The following is a 17,545-nucleotide window of genomic DNA, read 5'->3' as shown; positions in this document are numbered from 1 at the left end:
CTAAAAAGCTGATTTGCATATTTACAAAATCTTTGTCATAGCAAACATGCAACATACAGAACAAAATGTTTTGTTCTATGGCTGTTTATGAATTTTTCTATATGTACTTTATCTCCACAGCGACTTAACATTTAAAAAAACCCACAAGTACTAAATATGTCCAGTACAAACCTGACAGGTTACGATTCATGGCTTTTCCACTGTGTTCATTCATCTGCAGCCTCTCATTAACTCATTTACTAAACATAGTCACAATAATGACAGTGCTTTGGTCGAAACACCGCAAGAGAAAAAAAAAAAAAGTATAAAGCTGCAATGTGTCAAGACATAATACTTGTAAGGAGATGAAACCTGCTGACTAAAGCCATATACATCATGAGAGCAAACGAACAACCGAACACTCTGGTATCGTGATACAGTGTCTTCCCTTTTTCTGCATAAATATACAAAATGTACATTTCCAGTTTCTTTTGAGATTTCTTTTAAATGGATAACCCATACTCAAAAATCAAACTAATTTTAGTTGTATGTCGAGAGTCAATAGGAAATTGCATAGGTACAAAATAGCCTCAACAACAAGTCCAGCTTTTAGTTCTGATGCCTCTTCATGTGGAGAGCCAGGTGATCGGAGCGGGAGAAGCTGCGATTGCAGACAGCGCACTGGAAGGGCTTTGCCCCCGTGTGCTTCCTGTAGTGGCGCGTTAATTCATCCGAGCGAGCGAATCTCCAGTCGCAGCCTTCCCACGTGCACTTGTACGGTTTCTCACCTGAAAGAGAGCACAGAGAAATGAGACTGTCAGCTGTCACTCTGAGAGAAAGTTGATGCAAGATCACATTGAATGACATTGCTCTTCAATTTAAAGAAGAAATAAATGACAAAACAGGTGTTGATGTTTCCTAATTATTCACAGCTCTATTCATTAGGCCCCAAACTAACAGCCGCTTTGTTTTTTCAGCGAATTTTGCTCTTGAGTCTGTGATTTAGTACCTTGGTAAAACGTAAGAAACTTTCAGACATACAAATTGGAGACAGCTACGAAACAGAAATGCACAGAGGCAAAAAAAACTGCGTAAGACTGAAATACGCTGCCTTACACTCACCTCAATGTAAGAGGGAGTAGGAAAAAAAAGCAAGTCTCACATGACAATCCGGCCTAGTTTGTAACTTATGCTTGCAGCTCTTACAAATGGGTAAATTAACTTATACAGAGCTTTTTTTAAGAGGTCTGAAATGGGAAGGAAGATTTCTGTAAAGATTCTTTGTAGTGTGCAGATCTGTTCAAGAGCTTCTGATGTGTGAGGAAAGGGGCACAGCATGTTACAGACAGAACAGGGATAGTATTTTCTAAAACGTCAGGGGCAATAAAAACTTGCGGTATCCTGGTTTGGGCTAGCTATATATAGGAGTAAGCACCTAGAAGATCAAAGCACCTGTTTTCAGAATTACATCTACAGTCATGTGCTTAAATAGCCATATTTTAAAGGTGGTAAGTGCTTGCTGTCCCCATCAGTCTGTACTAAAGCAGGGGTAGCATGGTGTCTCTGAAAACTTCCCGTGTTACAGCAGCTCTGAATACAACTTCCAAGTATCCAGCTAGTCTTGAACACACCGGCCCAAGCACCTAAAATATTTGTGTTCATCCATTTTTGAACTATAAATGGGGTATTTTAAGCATGCCTATAATTGATAGGTGCTTGTTGAAATGGGAGAAATATGAAGCCACAAAGCCAAGATGACTTCTGTGTGAAACCAGAACTTTACGCGTGTACATACACCCGCTCAGAAGCTGGTATGGACATGATGTCACCATACAAGCAAGCTTCATATAAATAAAATTACCTATTTATAGGCTATTGCTTGATGTTGGTTGACAAAAACACCTTTCAGTTGGGAGAGTGGATTGCTATCTATATCCTTTATATTAATTCGACTCATTTGGCAAGAAGAGAAAGAAAACTGAGTTTATGAAAGCACTCAGAAGTAGCTTCATCTGGAGAGGAACCAGACCAAGGCTGAGCTTTCTGAAAAGTCCTTTCCAACACATCTTACAGATCTTCTCCCTATCCATTGGTCTCAGACCTTTACCCTCACAGTCTCACTCCTACAGCACTGTGGCGCAACTCCTAATTTTCCCTGTTATACCATCACATGAGCACGTGGAAGAAAGAGAGACGCCAGTATCCTGCAATCGGACTGTTTGTTCTGCACCAGTTACGCAAAGAACACCATTCGAGGAGCTCCAAAACATTATTTCAGAGCCACTAATTTACCAGTCAGATGAAATTATGAAACTGGTTTTGTATGGGAGTTTCTGTTGCTGCTTCTGTTCAACTAACTAGTTGATCAGTAACTTCCCATCTACCACTAAAGGCAGAACCAGCCCTTTGTTCACAATGGGGATGTGACTTCAAGTTGGCAGCACGGTCACAACCAGAACCAGATCTCCACAAGAGAAACTAACCACCCACCCAACCAACCACCTCTGCATAAACAGCAACCGGGATTTATTGAAATCACAGTGGAAACATATAATCCCTTGAGAAAAGCAAACCTAGAGCCTGGCATCACCTCATAGAGTTCAAAATTATTTGGTGGACAGCAAATCAGAACACAAAACGTTACAAATTTATGTCATAGCTGAATTTACTCTGTCTGATACTGATTGAAGACCAGAATGATCTATCACAAAGGACTCTTGTTTTCTCCATGCAACGTATACTGTAGGTTAAAATATAGATTTCATTCAAACCCACTGTGTAAAGCTTTTCTAACGTCAGAGAAGCCAGTTGAGATAACACCTTTGGTCTTCATGGCAGAATGACAGGAAATGTCTCTATCAGTGAGGGACCTTTTGCACTGTATACATCATCCTTAACATATTTCAACAGTCCAAACAAAACTGCTGTCCCCTGTTAAAACTTACTCTAACCTGCAAGCAGTATCAGCAGGCGGTATGAAGGCTCCTGGCACACAAACTGCCAGCAGTCAGGGCAGCAGCGAACCCTGTGCCTTGCTGGGTGCCACAGCTTCCAAGTCAACGCTCAATGCAGTGACCAGACCCCCATCAAACTCCAGGGGACACAGCTTCCCAGAGTCACTGTCTGTCATGGTCACTTCACCGCCTGCCACAGCCACGAATCCTCCTGGGCAACAGCGTTGCTCAGAGGAGAGGCTGGGCAGTGCCATGGAGAACAGCACCACTCCTCCTTGCCGGCTGACTTCTGCAGACCTGAGCTAAACCGAGCTGTGCTCAGGGGATGTGCAGAGGGAACGAGCTGGTGCCTTACACAGATTGTTTTAACAGTGTTACTTTTATGTACTGGGAATTAAAGCCAGAACGCTCCTTTTAACCCCTGCTTTGGCCAACAGTGAGAACTGGAAAATGTATTTTTAGCGCCAATGTAGAGGCCCAGATCATTTTGAATAAATCCTAGGAGTAAAATACTGAATATCTATGTTTGTAATGCTAGTTTCCGTTGGAAAGTTCTATTTAAGAACTGAATCAATTTCAAATGTTTTCCTTTTGGGCAAGGAGGAAGGGGGGCAAGAAAAAGAAGGTGGAGATTATTTTCACTCCTTTAGAGAAAGCAGAAGAACAACTAACTGGTAGTATTTGCTCTCTCTCAACCTATACACATGCTTTTTGTCATTTGGCAGAAATAAGAATTTGGTTTAAGTTCCTGCAGTAAGGGAAAAAGAGCCTCACATTACATATTTTCTGAAGTGATCCTACTTCTTTGCTATGCTGACTTTAAAGTGCTGAGAAATCTGGGGTTGAAGATTTATTTTTAAAAAAAGCAAGTATACACAACAAGGGACACTGAATCCTTTATCCACTGTTTTCATTGGCTACATAGTAATGTAAGATTTGTTTACTTTAATGATTGTGCGAAATACAGTAGCTGTAAAGTTTCAGAAATATTTGGTTTTTCTCCAGCAATTTAGAGCTTCTATAGGGTGTTAAACCAAGAATGCCACTGGTCATCAAATACGAAGGCAGTACAGCTCGGTTACTGGAACACGATCGTGGTATCAAACAGATATTTCACTGTAAAAGCAAGAAAACAGCTAACTCCTCCACTTCAGGGGAGCTTCCACGGGATTTGTTAGAATGTCAACACTGTTCAACTAAAACACCATGGAGGAAGCTGGTACCGATTTCCAGCCAAATAGCACACTCCAACCCTTTCTTCCCAAGCCAGAAATATTATACACAGCACTTCTGGGAAACAGAACTGCTTTCCTTTAAATTATACTTCAACAGGATAGGGATTTCATAAGTTTAATTGGATTTCTGCATAACCTTCTTCCAGTATCACTGATTTAAAATATTTTGCTAGGCTTATACATCACAAAATATATTTTTAAGTTCTTGAGCTGTTAATATGTATCCATTCTCCAGTTTAAAAAAAAATACATTTGTGGAGCATGAGAAACAGGCTTGTACTTGAGCACAGAAATTTTAAGCCCTAATATTTAGTTTGGAAGCTCTTTTACAGAAAGCACCTAGCAAGAGATAAGGGAGTTTAACCCGACAGGAGACTATTTTGCTTGCAATGTGTCTGTCTTTAAAAAAAAAAAAAAATATTTCTAATGTTCCAAGATTGCAAAGATGTCAAAAGATGTCTGGATATCCACATATAACATGCTAACCTAACCAGCCGCTTCAACAGATAAAGGAAGATCCCAAGGCTCAGGATCCTTGTCAACACCACAAGAGAACAGTCTGGACCCAGAGAGGCACACGGTGTTGGCTGCTCTCCCTTTAATTTATCTTCTTGGGATTTAATAGTGTCAAAATGCACTGATCGCTTTCCTAACACTAATTCTAGCCACTGGCTGTGACCATCATGGCCATGTTCATTTGGGTAAGGTACAGTGCCACCAGTGGGGGGGTGACAGTCATTTTGAAGACATCCTCTATCTTCAACACACAGCCTTTGTTCAAGATAATGTTTCTGTTCAAAATTGTTCAGAAAAAATGAGTCACTGAAAATCTATATTAGTGATTAATTTCCCCATTAGTAAGAAAATAAGCTTCCTTATTTCACGAAGGAGTTATGTGACTTTATTTCTGCAATTCACTGCTAGGATGGCTTTCTTTAAATATAAAGCTGCAAACAGCAAGGGCCGGATTTTCAAACCCAAAGTTAGGTAACTCTATTGGTATGCAGAAATCCAAATACAGGTACTCCACCAGCCAACGCCTGCAACTTCTCTTATTTCCTATCAGAAATTTCTGTCAAGAGTGGTGAGTTTGGAGCTTCCTTGAGGATAAAAAAGCAGCACGCTTTTCAAAGACACCAAAAAGACAACACCTGATTACAGTTCGTAAGGGTAAAAAGTATAAAGAAACACCCCCCACCATTCTTTCCATCATTTTAATATTGTGTTTATGATGGAATTATTTCTAGTGGCAAGCGTTTGGCCTTAAAAGACATTCAACTAGGTGTGATAAAAAGGCGGTAGGCAAAGCAGAAGCTTCTGCACCATAATTACACCAGTTATGAACATAACCTATATTATGTCCAGTTTTAAAACAGGTTATTACAAAGATTTACGCTGTCTCAGAGTTTTCTGGTGTTTTCTAATGTTTCACTTCTTAACAGTATTTGTCTTAGTTCCCTGACATGCCATAGCCTCAAATTTATAGAAAAAATAAGAACAAATGAAATGTTTTCCACGACTTTAGTTTGCCTGAAATAGCTTCCCTCTACCACAGTTTTAAACTCTGCTCTTCTCCAGGCTGACTGGAACTGAAAGTAGTTGCTTGGGTGTACATCTGCACTCTCATTCAAAAGAACTTTTTAGCTCCTCACATTTACCTAAAGTTAGACCTTCATTCTGCCATCAACTAAGTGCTGTAGTTGTTGTTAAAAGCAGCTTGTTGGCTGGGGTTTTGCCCTTTTTTAGGACAGGGTTGGTTTTTTTCTAGAGAAAGAGCAGATATCTGACATTTCAAAATAAAAAAATCCCTCAGGTGTTTAAAAGCTGTTTAGTGCACTGAAACTCTTGGTTGTTCAAGACGAGACGGATCAGAGGGCTGACAACACAAAAGGCACGTCCAGCTTATTTTGTGAGTGACAAAATAAATTTAGTCCTTAAAACATCCAGCCCACCAGTGATATGAATGCGTAACATACGCTGCACATTTTTAAATGTGATAAAGCCTCTGCCTAGTACAGTAGTGGCTAGAGGGTGACCATTAAGTAGTACTTCACCACAAAACAGCATTTTAAGGAATCCTGTAACAGAGAGCTGTTGTGCTTCCTAAGTCCGATCACTGATAAATCAAGCAGTATTTGATCTCTCTCTAGCGAAAGCAAGCACAGGAAAAAAAAAAGATAACTGATTGGCAAGCAAAGGGGATGTCAAAACAGTTGTGCATCATTCGCTTTCTGACTATAGAGGTGCAGAAAGCATTATCTCTTCACAACTCCCGCCAGCGCTTGAAGCACTCTTGTTTTGCTAAGTGTTGTCTTACGCAGTTCAAGGATTACTGGGGAATCTTGACCGGCCTGTGCAATGGTTTATTTTCTTTCTGGTGTAACATTCTGTTTTAACAGAGGTGGTCTCTCATCAAGGAGATATGCAAACAAAGAGAAAAGGAATTTTTTTTAAAAGGAGGTTTATAAGAAATCCATGCCATCTGGGGTGCACGGCTGCACCTACACGTCCCGTGCTGAAGTACGCATTTCCTCATTTATGTCTGCCGTGCAAGAACAGCTCTTTACTCTCACACCAAGAACACTGGCTCTCGTACAGTCAGATAAGAGGTGCTCTTAAAATGGAATTCATTAAACACGTACTGTAGACTTCCAGATTTCCATCTACCGTATGCAGTCACACCAAAAAGAAAAAATTGAAAGCAGTACATTAAAGCTATTTTAACTCAAAGCGAAGCACTGTACACTTGCCAAAATCAAAGGTTTTAATATGTCCTTAATCAGAGTTGTTAGAGATCATTGAATATAAATAATGCAGCCTGACAGGACAGGAATGCTGCTACCAAGATACTCAGACTAAACTAGGACATTACTTAAATGTTTCTAATCTTTCACCAATGGGAGGTGTAGGTCATCTAACAAACAACAAACAACTCACTACCCTGAAACCAAGAGTAAATCGTCCCAGTCAAGCTCAGAAATTAATTACAATAAGGAATGCTTAATCAAATAATGGAAAGTTCTAATCACCGGCAATTGCTGTGAATCTTGGGACTATATTAGCCTATGTAGGGCGGTTTCAAAATGAACTATATTTAAAGCCAGTCTCTTAGGTCAACAGTTTCCTTATCAGGAATCAAATATCCTGGAACTGAAGTTTAATCCTCTCAGGGAGCAATTGACAGAAACAACAGGTTTTTTAAGCTTTCATGCTTAGAGGGACTTTCTAGGCTCTTAATCAAAAAGAGAATATTAGGCTTTTCTTTTCAGTATCTAAAAGCTAACGGGAGTACCCCTCACCTGACACTTTGGAGTTTAATTCCTGCTTCATAAAAATTGCATGCTGGACACTGATGTGAATGACCAGTAATATTTAATTAAAATTTAGGTTTATGTTGCTACGATTTCACCCTCTTTTGAGCGACACATTCAAACATGTCTCATTTAGGTTATAACTACAGATAAAGAACCAGATCAATTAATCCCAAGGTCTGCAATCATTCACAAAAGTGTTCGAAAAAAAGTGCATTATTTTCCCTTAAACTGTGGTTTGCACAGGAAAATAATGTACTTCCATTTCTCACACAGGCAACTAATGGATTTAGCAGAATTCATAAATAAAAGATACGAACATATTCTCCAGCAGTGTCTAGCTACACTGCACTCTAATGCACTTTGTCAACAGTCTTATTTAACTCTCCTCCATTTTTCTTATTGTCTCCATCAACGATGGCATTTACTGACACCTCCTTAAAGTATAATCGGTGCAACTGACTCATCTAACAGGTTAAAGAAGCAGAAACTGAACATACTACTTAATAGCTACTTTCATGATGCAAAGATTTTTCCAGGATGAAGTTTGCTACGTACACAGAAGGCTGCAACCATAAGCAAGGCAGAGTCTTTTGGGGCCTCTGTTCCCCACTTGTATGCCATGAGTGAAATCCCTCACCTAAGTCTCAGGATGTGTTTCCAAGGTTTGTTTTTTTTTGGTTTGTTTTTTTTTTTTTTTCCAGCAGGAGTCCAACTACCATTAGTCTTCCCTTCTGAACAATGGGCATCCCGAATTCCCAGGCAATTCTATATGGTACTACCTTTAACAAGCATCTATTTCCAGCTATGGTAAACTCGGGGAGCACCAAGTCCTACGGACTGCTGTACTCTATTACACACTACCAGTTCCAATTCTGGATCTACTGAGGCAGAGATCTAAAATAAAATAAAACGTTTAACACCTTGAGGAACTGCACAAGGGAGCAGCTGTCCCATGCCTACATAAACATTTGGAATAACTAGGGATGGTGGAAGTATTTTGAGTGCATCTCATTTAGAGAAATGCCATTTCTCTTGAGTTATCTCGGCTTCCACTTCCCATCACCAAATACAAACTAGATCTATAGATAGAGATGAAATAGTTCTGCAGTTAATGCTAGAAACTATTAATGGCAAGCCCACCATGTGACCAGAGAACATGCCTGTACAAAGACTCTGTATACGGAAAACCAACGTGCAGCTGGAAAATGTCCTCAATGTGCGTGCCTTGATGTGTTCAAAACAATGACAGATTTTCCTCTTAAAACCACACACAATTCTGAAGTGCGCAGCTGTTCACAGAAATAATAAAAAAAAACCCACCCCGGAGCCAGTAGCTCTTCTGCAGTGTTACAGGTAGGGTGCAGGTAGGGTATTCCAGGTGCCTGTGTATCAAAGGCTCAACATCCACAGTCCAAATCTTTAACATACAAAATCTAACAGGATAAGTTATAGGACCACTGTTTCTAAAAGATTACTTTATGTAATTTTTACTTTAGTTGATGTATATACTCAGATGCCAGAAAAGGAACCAAACGAGGTTTTATCTACAACACACAAGTAAGTGCTTTTCACTGACGTTTGGCATGTTTTTAAGTTGGACATACAGCTGTTATGCCGGAGCCTTAAGGTGGTTTTACTGCTGGACAGCCTGCAATAAATTCATAACCCACTCCCCCATTATATACCATAGTTGCACAATGCCAGTTATGAAACAAAACTTGTTCCATGACTAACAGGTAAACTTATTTTAAAAGAAAATCCCTGCTGCAGAAGGTAAAAAAAAAAAAATCCAATCTGTTTTGAGAGATGTTCCAACAGGTACTTCGGCATACTGACTATCATTTTACCTGTTTCAGGAACAAATAGTATTGAACCAAGATACCATACTGAAGTGTTTTAAGGTATTAAAACGTACCAGACATGTCCTCCAGAACTGCATGGAGATAGATAAAAAAAATGTTCTGTTATCTTTGCAGCACGCAAATCTTTGTTCATGTTCAATTTTGGAGTTACCTGTTTACCAACAACTAAAATTCACTTCATAATTTACAAACACTAAAGCATTACCTAGAAAAAGAACAACGTATGCCTGCTTCTGTGCTTGTACAAATACATTAACGTTGCTTAGCTCTTTAAGTGAATACTGGATTCCTAATCAACAGCAAAAGTCCAGAGTAATTACATTAAATCAGAGTAACTATACCAGCTTATACCACCTGACTTGGTGTAAGGTAAACACCTCGGGAACACCCAAGAAGAAAAATGTGAGGGATTTTCCTCTTGCCCATTTCCTATAGTTTTATTTAAATGTAATTTATAAAGTCTGACAACGTGTTCATATCTGAATTGAAAAAAAGACTACAGTCTCCCTCCCACCTATCAAAAACAACATTTCCCTTAGGTTTGTTCTCAAACAAGGTCTACTAAACCCAGTGAAAGCCTTTCAGAAAGGAAAGGCTGCTAAATAAATACTGTGAAAACACTGAGACTTTCCAATACAAAAGGAAAACCATAAGGTCTGTCTTGACTTTTAATGGCAGACAAACTTTGCTGCAGGCTCTTTTATTTTAAGATGACAGATTTCTGAGAAGGGTGGGGACCAGTTGGGATGAGAGAGAGACTGCAGCCAATTTTAAAAGGTATTGTTAAGAAACTAAGAATAAGGAGAAAACAACTTCAGTGGTCCATGATTACTAAAGAACAGGTTTAGCCAGATAAACAGGTTTGCTATCCCTGAAGGGATTTGAAAGAATATCACACACAACTTTATTAAAATGGATTACGTGACACTTGCTTTAGACTTTGAAGGTAAAAGCTTCACAAAAGTACTTTAAAAAAAAAAAAAAAATCAAAGCTTAATGGTGCTGTATGAATTCAGAGTTCTGGGGGATGGGACACACAGAGGCACACACCCAAATTTAGCCCTCGGCATCAAGCCCTTCTCTTTGGAGATCAATAGCGAGATTCCCCTCCACTTCTGCGGAAGCTGTGCAATTTCACAGGTCTCCCTGAGTTTGCACTCATTTACTTTAACATTTAATTGATTTACGGTACTGGGTTAAGTCAGAGATCTTGCTGTTTTGTTGAAATACACATTTCAACATTTCATGTTAAGGCAGAGATCAGAATCAGTGCTGGAAATCTCAAGTATTAAGTGAATATTCAAGATAGTTAAACTAATGCAAACTCTGAAATAATGCAGGTAACAGGATACAGACTCACATTCTTGCATGTAATGCACGCTTTAGACAGTTTATCTCTTCATTCACCTCCCCAGAAGACCCTTTGTATTACAGACCTGCTTAAGTTCACTAGATTTTTATCTATAACAACATTCTTGTTTCCATGAATACATCAGCTCCTCTGACCTTTGCACATTTAGCCACTTTTCTAAGGTCAAATATCTATAGCTAAAAAAAGTGAAGACAACAGTAAACATTAATAACCCTAAGCAATATGTATTAGCTATGTGGGATTTATTTCTATGCACACAAATATTAACTTTAGAAACCCTGAAGTCATTACTACTCAAGGTACAAAAAAGATAAAATCTTTATTTAAAAAAGAAAAGCGTATGTTTCAAACACTGACTATGTAGTGTTCCATTTTAGACCAAAGCCTTGCTTTTATCTCTCTTCCTACTATACAATAGCGAAAGGGATATTTATTAGAGTAAAGGGATTATACTCTCTGACATTATTCATATTTATAGCCTCATGAAAATATTCCTTTCTTACTAAGTTCACTGCTAATGAGTGATTATATATATCAAAAGTATTTTTACCAGTGTTCTTGTTTAGTCTATTACTAATGCAAAGCAATAATCTTTGTACGGTTGCTTTTAATTTTTTTTCTGCGACTGCAACACAGATAACTCTTTCATTTATCAAAACAAAATTTCCATAGTAACATTTAGCCTGGAGATACTCAATTTCTTTACAATAATCCAACGATCCATTCAAAATAGCTGCTGAATAGAAGGCCTTGTTTCCATAGAGACAGTGAAACATTTTGTTAGATCATAGCTCATGCTAAGTTTTGTTTTGACTTTTGGTTTAAACCTAGGTGAAACCCCATCACTTGAACGGCACAGCCGTAGCGCTGACAGCCTGCTTCAATAAGCAAGTTGCTTGAACTGTGACTTGTGTTTTGCTCTGAATTGATGTCCAGGCACAAAAGAGCTGGGATTCACACTCAAGTTTTAAAAACAAGAGTTGCAGCCCTCTCGTTTTATTTCTTTGCTAAAGCAGTCGTGTGCTTTTCACTGAGGTAGCACGAGCAGTTCTGTATTAAGATCCCAGCAAAGAACTCTCCTAAATAGTTTCAGGCGTGCTGTTGGCGAGCTACATTTTTCTCCCTGTCTCCTTCTCTCCTCCTTCTCCCTGCCTCAGCAGGTGAACACTTAGGAAGAGCACCTAGGGCGGCTCCACCTCCCAGCTGCTGTCCTCAGCGTGCAGGGTTCCTGCGCCCACGCACGAGCACCACTGTCCCCAGCTCCGCTCCACACAGGCCCATGAACGGGGACTGCCTCTGTAGCTGCAGGCAGAATTTCATCAAGGTACAAAAAACAAGCGTGATGCACTGACACTTTTCATTTCCTCCATTTTGACATCATTCACTGACAAAGAACTGAAATTATGCCTTTAAAAAAAAAAAAAAAAGTAGAAACACTTCTCTTAAAAAAAAAAAAAAGCACACTTAAGATTAAGGACAAAGCAAATGGATATATCTCGGGATATTTTTCATGGCATTCCTGAAAAAGTCTAAGATTAAATAATTCTATCAGGTCAAAGAGAAAGCCCAAACCAGAAAATTCTATCCATTTAGATAAATCTTGAAAACTGTAACATGTTTACTATGCTTAATTTATTATTCAAGGGAGAAAAGTCCCTTTTTTTTTTTTCCACTTCACGGCATTTTTAGATTGAAAATGCAAGTTTCCATCTGTTTTATTCTTAGCTATTTTTAGTTCTGTATTATAAAAGGTTTAACAATGCTGCATTAAGAATAAAAGCAATTTTTCTTCTCATTGACCAAACCTTAAATTTTTCTTAACTGAGCTGCCAGCCTGAACCCACAACACTGTACGGAAAACAGGGAGAAGATGGCAGATCAACGTGCTTGCTTTCTCAGAAAACGTGTAAGCCATGAATAAACAAGAGACAGTGAGAGAGCGAGTACATACCGGTGTGAGTTCTCAGGTGCGCTTTTAAGTGAGAAGACTTTGTATAAACTTTCGTGCAGCCTAAAACGAAACAGAACAAGAAAGCAGAGAGGCATTTCAGTAGGGAGAACAGGTATGCTCCGCGTTACCTTTAAACTTCCTCACGCAGTGCTGGGGTACTATCTGGAAACATTTAAGTTTACTAACTTTTGGCACCATCATCATTTAGAAGTAAAATTTGATACAGAAAGCTCCGAGGGATATGTTGCTTTACATAGAAAAGAGAAAAATGCGTACATTTCTGGTAGACTTACCACCTTGTAACGTAGTATAACCACTAGCTGCTGCAATCTATGTAGAGTAACACCTGCTACATACGTTAACAACTCAGAGGAGGCCTTTAGTTTTTAAAAATTTCCTAGAGGATTTGATCAAGCCAGGCGCGGTGTCAACCCAGGGCTGAGCAGAACTCTTCCACTAGGCATTTCGCATACGGCACGCCAAACGAGCGATACACCGCTGAGAGTTATGTTGGCAAAGGGGGCGATCGACCACGAGCAGCAATTTCTCTTGGTGCTCGGATGGGTGTGAGCGTGTTGTATCTGGGATCACGTACTACATGGAGGCACAGTTTATAGTCAGGTCCCTCTTCCCCTTCAGCGTAGCAGAAGAGACTGGAAGGGAACCCATCTGTGGACAATTTTCAGAGGTAGCTTTAATGGACTTATGTGGGCAGCTGAATCCCCTGTTCATAACAGGGAAGATACAGCTACCAGGAGCTGAAATGCTTCTTTCAGTGCTGGTGGATTCAAACTGAGCTGTACTGTGTTGGACAAACTAAGCCTCCGCTCCATCACAGGTACCGCAAAAGTGAGAGCGGGAGCTGCACGGTCACATTGACTTACATTAGAGAAGGCTATCACTTTTTTTTTCCCCTATGGAGTACAAGTTTTGTAACATGACAAAACGAGCTCAGGTGTTTAAGAGAATTACAAGTGACATGAAGAAAAGGGTGTATATTATTTAAAGAATGTGAAAGTGCACAACACAAAATAAAACAATCAAGAAGAGAAATTCTACTTCGACAAGAAATTATTTGGTTCTCCCTAGGCGTAGACTACAGCTAAAGAAAACCACCTATACCCCATTCATGATTATTCTGCCTTTTTTTATCGCAAGAACTGGGATTTTCTGGCACAGATTGCTTACCGGGATAGTCACAGTAGTGGATACGTCTCTTCTCCAAATCTGGGTTACTTCTCCTGTTGTATCTGACTGGTTGGATGTTCTGGGGGGTTATGGGCAGAGTGGCTGGTAAATTCGGATTGTGAATTGCCAGCTTGGAAGCTATAGTTGCGGCGTACGATGGAGGAGGGGTTAAATTCTGTAGCATCTCTGCTTGTCTGTCTGGACTTCCAGGCTCTGAGCTTGGGGGCGAAGGAGGGAAGTAAGTGGCCTGCTGCTGCAGAAACTGGTTTGGCATGGTGTAGGGGCAGGGGGGGATGCCCTGGAACTGTTTCATCGCAGTCTGTGGAACAGCCGAGGAGAGCGTGTTAAGGCCCGCCATGGCTGACGGCACGGACACATTGTTAAGGGAGTCCATCACGGCTGCCTGAGTCGTAGTGTTGGGCATATCTAAATCCGGTGAGCTCAAGAGCTGATACAACTGGCCTTGCTGGGGCGTGACGGAAAGGTGAACATCTGGCGTAGGAAGCTCCTGCTTGATGAAAATGTTGTTCACATCGGGAGTTTGGTGGGAGCTGAAGATGCTGGTAAATTCGGGGAGGGCCTGAGTGGGGGCAGGGGCAGGGGGAGTAGTTTCGCTCTGGTGACTGAAGATGGTGACCGGCTCTGTCTTGATGTGGGTTACACAAGGTCGCTGAGATTTGTACAGGCCAGTTCTCAGGTGGCTGATGTCGGGGAGGAAGACGTTCATGTTGATGCTGTAAGGCAACCCTTCGCTGTCAGTGAAAAACTGGTCTACAACTGAGGCACTGTCTCTTCTGTATTTCTTATGTTCGGGGATGACAGGAACGGGCGGGAGCTGAGGTGCCAGGTATTTCTCCATTTCACATCTCGTCTACAAAAACAAAACAGACCATAATCCACATGATTTGTTATCAACTAAGAAAGATGATGGCATGCACATCGCGTGAGGCTTTGCAAATAAAAGGCAATACTGCTCAGCCAGCTGCAAGCTACCTACGGAGGAAGTTATAAACATTCACACTAATGGAAACCTGTCTTTTATAATTGGTGTGCTCATCGACATCATCAAGGACAAGGCGATAAAAGTCATAGCACAAGCCATTCAAGCAGAGCAAGCATTAAGATCGACTTGATGTTTCAGCGTACGACAAACTTTTCATCTTTTATGCCTACAAGACAGTGCGAGGCGCAGAAATGACAGGCACTGCGCCTAATCTGCAGATCTCCTGCTCTGGAATTCACTGCTCAAGCAGGGTGACTGCCTATCTTTTTCACTTGCTCCTCTTTGAAATGCTAACTCTTAAAAGCCACATCCTCAGCTGGCTTTTTGAATGCTAACACTTCAAATACTGTGTTTATATATATATTTTAAGTATGTATATATATACACATATGTATATATTTTCTCTACTTCCAGGATTTTTCATTCTTAAAAGAAAGGTATTTGACTAGAAATACGACACTGAAGGGTAAAGTTATGAATAATATCGAATAAAGAGAAGAGGGGCTGACTGCACCAGAGTACCCTTTGTGTAAAGTGTGTCCGTGACTACACTTAAAAAAAAAAAATCTATGCCATGCATAATTGGCTAACAGTGTGATAAACATGTCCCTATCCATGCCTCGGTCCTAGGAGAGCGCTTTAATTACTGGGAAATCATTCTCTTAGCGTAGTGGTGCGAGGGAATCCGTGGGTGGCTGGAGCCCGATACATTACTGGTACAGTCATCGGCAAAACATCTATCACGCACTCTCCAGTGGGCAAATGCTACATTCCCCCCTGCCCTGTCAAGAGAGCGCCCATACCAGACCCGTTTAGCACCCCGCAAGAGAAAGCAGCTGACAAACAGCAACTCTGCCCGAAAGTGGATTTTAGGGCCTTTCTTCAAAGACCCCGGTAAACACCACAAACAAACAGAGCCGCCTTCCCGTCCCTTTGATCTGGATCTGCTCCGACATGCCAGGCTACTTTTTCCAGCTCTTGTTTACGAGCCGAGGGCAGCTCGCTTTGAAGGCGGGAGTTATTTATTCGTTGGGGAAGACACCACCGAAACGCAGCGCCCGACAGACCGCTGCCGGGTCCCGGGAGGGCCCCGGGACCCCCCGTCCCACCGACCGCCGGGATTGGGGTCGCGGGCAACTCCCGCGCAGGCGGAGGCCGGTGCCTCACAGTGGCAACCGCCGCGGCACACCGGGCGCTGGGGGCCGCCTCACGCGAACACAGTCCGCGGGCTGAAGCCCGGCTGCGGTCGGCGCCTTCCCGCTTTTAGCTCCTCCAGCTGTTTGCCTGCGGATCCGCTCCCAAACAGCCTCCTGGGACAGGCAAAAAGTCCCGGGAAGTCCCCCCTCGCCCGGTGTGTCGTGTCTTCTCCCCCCCCCCCCCCCTCCCCGAACATGACTCCCTGCGTGGGCGAGGAGGACAGGCGGCCGCTCTAATTCTGCCGCCGGGCAAGTGCAAAGGCAGCAGCTGTAGCTTTCAATACACCCGCGGGGGCAGCCCTGCTCGCCCCCCCCCCCGCCCGCTTCCCGCGCCTCGGGACGGCCCGTCAGCCGCCGCCGGAGCCCGCGCCCCGCCTCAGCTCCAGCCGCCTCAGCCGCGCCCCGCGCCGCCTCACCGCGCTCCGCCGGCGGGAAGGCGGGAGCGCTCCCCGCTCCGCGGCCCTCCGCACGGGCGGGCTGGGCGGCGGGGGCCGCTCCCCCTCACACGCACACACCCCCTCGCCGCCGCCTCAGCCCCGCACCTCGGGGTCGGCTGCCCTCGCCCCGCAGCCCGGCCCCACCCAGTCCCGCCCGCCCGCTCCTCAGCTGCCGCTTTCCGCCCGGGCGGCCCCGCCGCGGGAGAGGGGCGATGGCCGGTGGGCTGTGAGGGGGGTGGCCGCCGCCTACCTGTACCATCTCCTCCGCCGGCAGGGTCGCGCCACCGCCCCCGCCGCCGCCCGCCGGGTGCTGCTGCTGCTGCTGCTGAGGCGGCGGGGGCGGCTGCTGCTGCTGCTGCTTCAGGTCGTCCCCGGGGAAGATCGCTGCCTCCCGGGCCCCCAGCACGGGCTTGAGCTGCGCGAACACCGGCTCCTCGGGCTGCTGTACAGGACCCAGGCGGGCGCTCATGGTCAGCACCCTGGTGGCCATGAGGCAGGCTGGCGGTGGCGGCGGGTGCGGCGCGGACGGGCTGCCCGCCCCGGCGCAGGGGGACTGGTCCGCGGGCGGCTCCGGGCGGGCGGTGGCTACTCGTGCACTCACTCCCCAGCAGCCCCAGCCCGAGAGCGCATCCACTCCAGTGTCGTCAATGCCTCCGCCTGTACCTGGCCACGGGTATCTACCCGGTGACACACGCCCGCCTCTATTTCACCCTACTCCACCCCCGGCCCCCCCTCTACACCCCACCCAGCCCGGCGAAGGGGGCCGGCCCTGCGGGCTGCCCTGCCTACGGGGAGCGCGGACGGCTCCGCCCCGCGGCGCAGCAGCGCTTGCCCTGCCCTGCCCTGCTCTGCCCCGCCGCGGCGTGCTCAGCCCCGCGGAGCGCGGCGGCGCCGGGTGGCGGGATATCGGCCGCAGCGGGACTGTAGCGCGGGGCCAGCAGCCGGGCTGCTCCGGGCGTTGTGCTGCCGGCCCAGCGCCCCGGGGAGAGGTGCCCGGCGCAGGGTCTGGTCGCTGCAGGCGTGCTGCCCGGTGCGCGGGCAGGAGCGGTGCGCG

The 17,545-nt window shown here is 43.9% G+C and overlaps 1 protein-coding gene across 1 annotated transcript; it reads right to left on the bottom strand.

Annotated features, from left to right (window-relative positions):
• Positions 1-588: 588 nt before the first annotated feature.
• Positions 589-16,981, bottom strand: KLF5 (KLF transcription factor 5). Its single transcript, XM_086481996.1, has 4 exons — positions 16,742-16,981; positions 13,856-14,726; positions 12,668-12,727; positions 589-767 (listed from the first exon to the last, which is right to left on the bottom strand). The coding sequence occupies exons 1-4, from the start codon at positions 16,979-16,981 to the stop codon at positions 589-591; spliced, it is 1,350 nt and encodes a 449-aa protein (XP_086338122.1).
• Between the last annotated feature and the right edge of the window lie 564 nt (positions 16,982-17,545).

Source organism: Leptosomus discolor, chromosome 1, assembly GCF_034619465.1.
Source record: "Leptosomus discolor isolate bLepDis1 chromosome 1, bLepDis1.hap2, whole genome shotgun sequence".
In the NCBI taxonomy this organism is placed as follows: Eukaryota; Metazoa; Chordata; class Aves; order Leptosomiformes; family Leptosomidae; genus Leptosomus; species Leptosomus discolor.
Note: the sequence above shows the minus strand (reverse complement) of the source record. Positions and strands in the feature narration are given on the sequence as shown.

Excerpts from the sequence above, each read along its gene's own strand:
- KLF5 (XM_086481996.1), bottom strand. The coding sequence starts at position 16,981 with ATGGCCACCAGGGTGCTGACCATGAGCGCCCGCCTGGGTCCTGTACAG. Across the intron at positions 14,727-16,741 it reads CGGCGGAGGAGATGGTACAG|ACGAGATGTGAAATGGAGAA; the intron begins GTAGGCGGCGGC and ends TTGTTTTTGTAG. Across the intron at positions 768-12,667 it reads GCACCTGAGAACTCACACCG|GTGAGAAACCGTACAAGTGC; the intron begins GTATGTACTCGC and ends GCTCTCTTTCAG.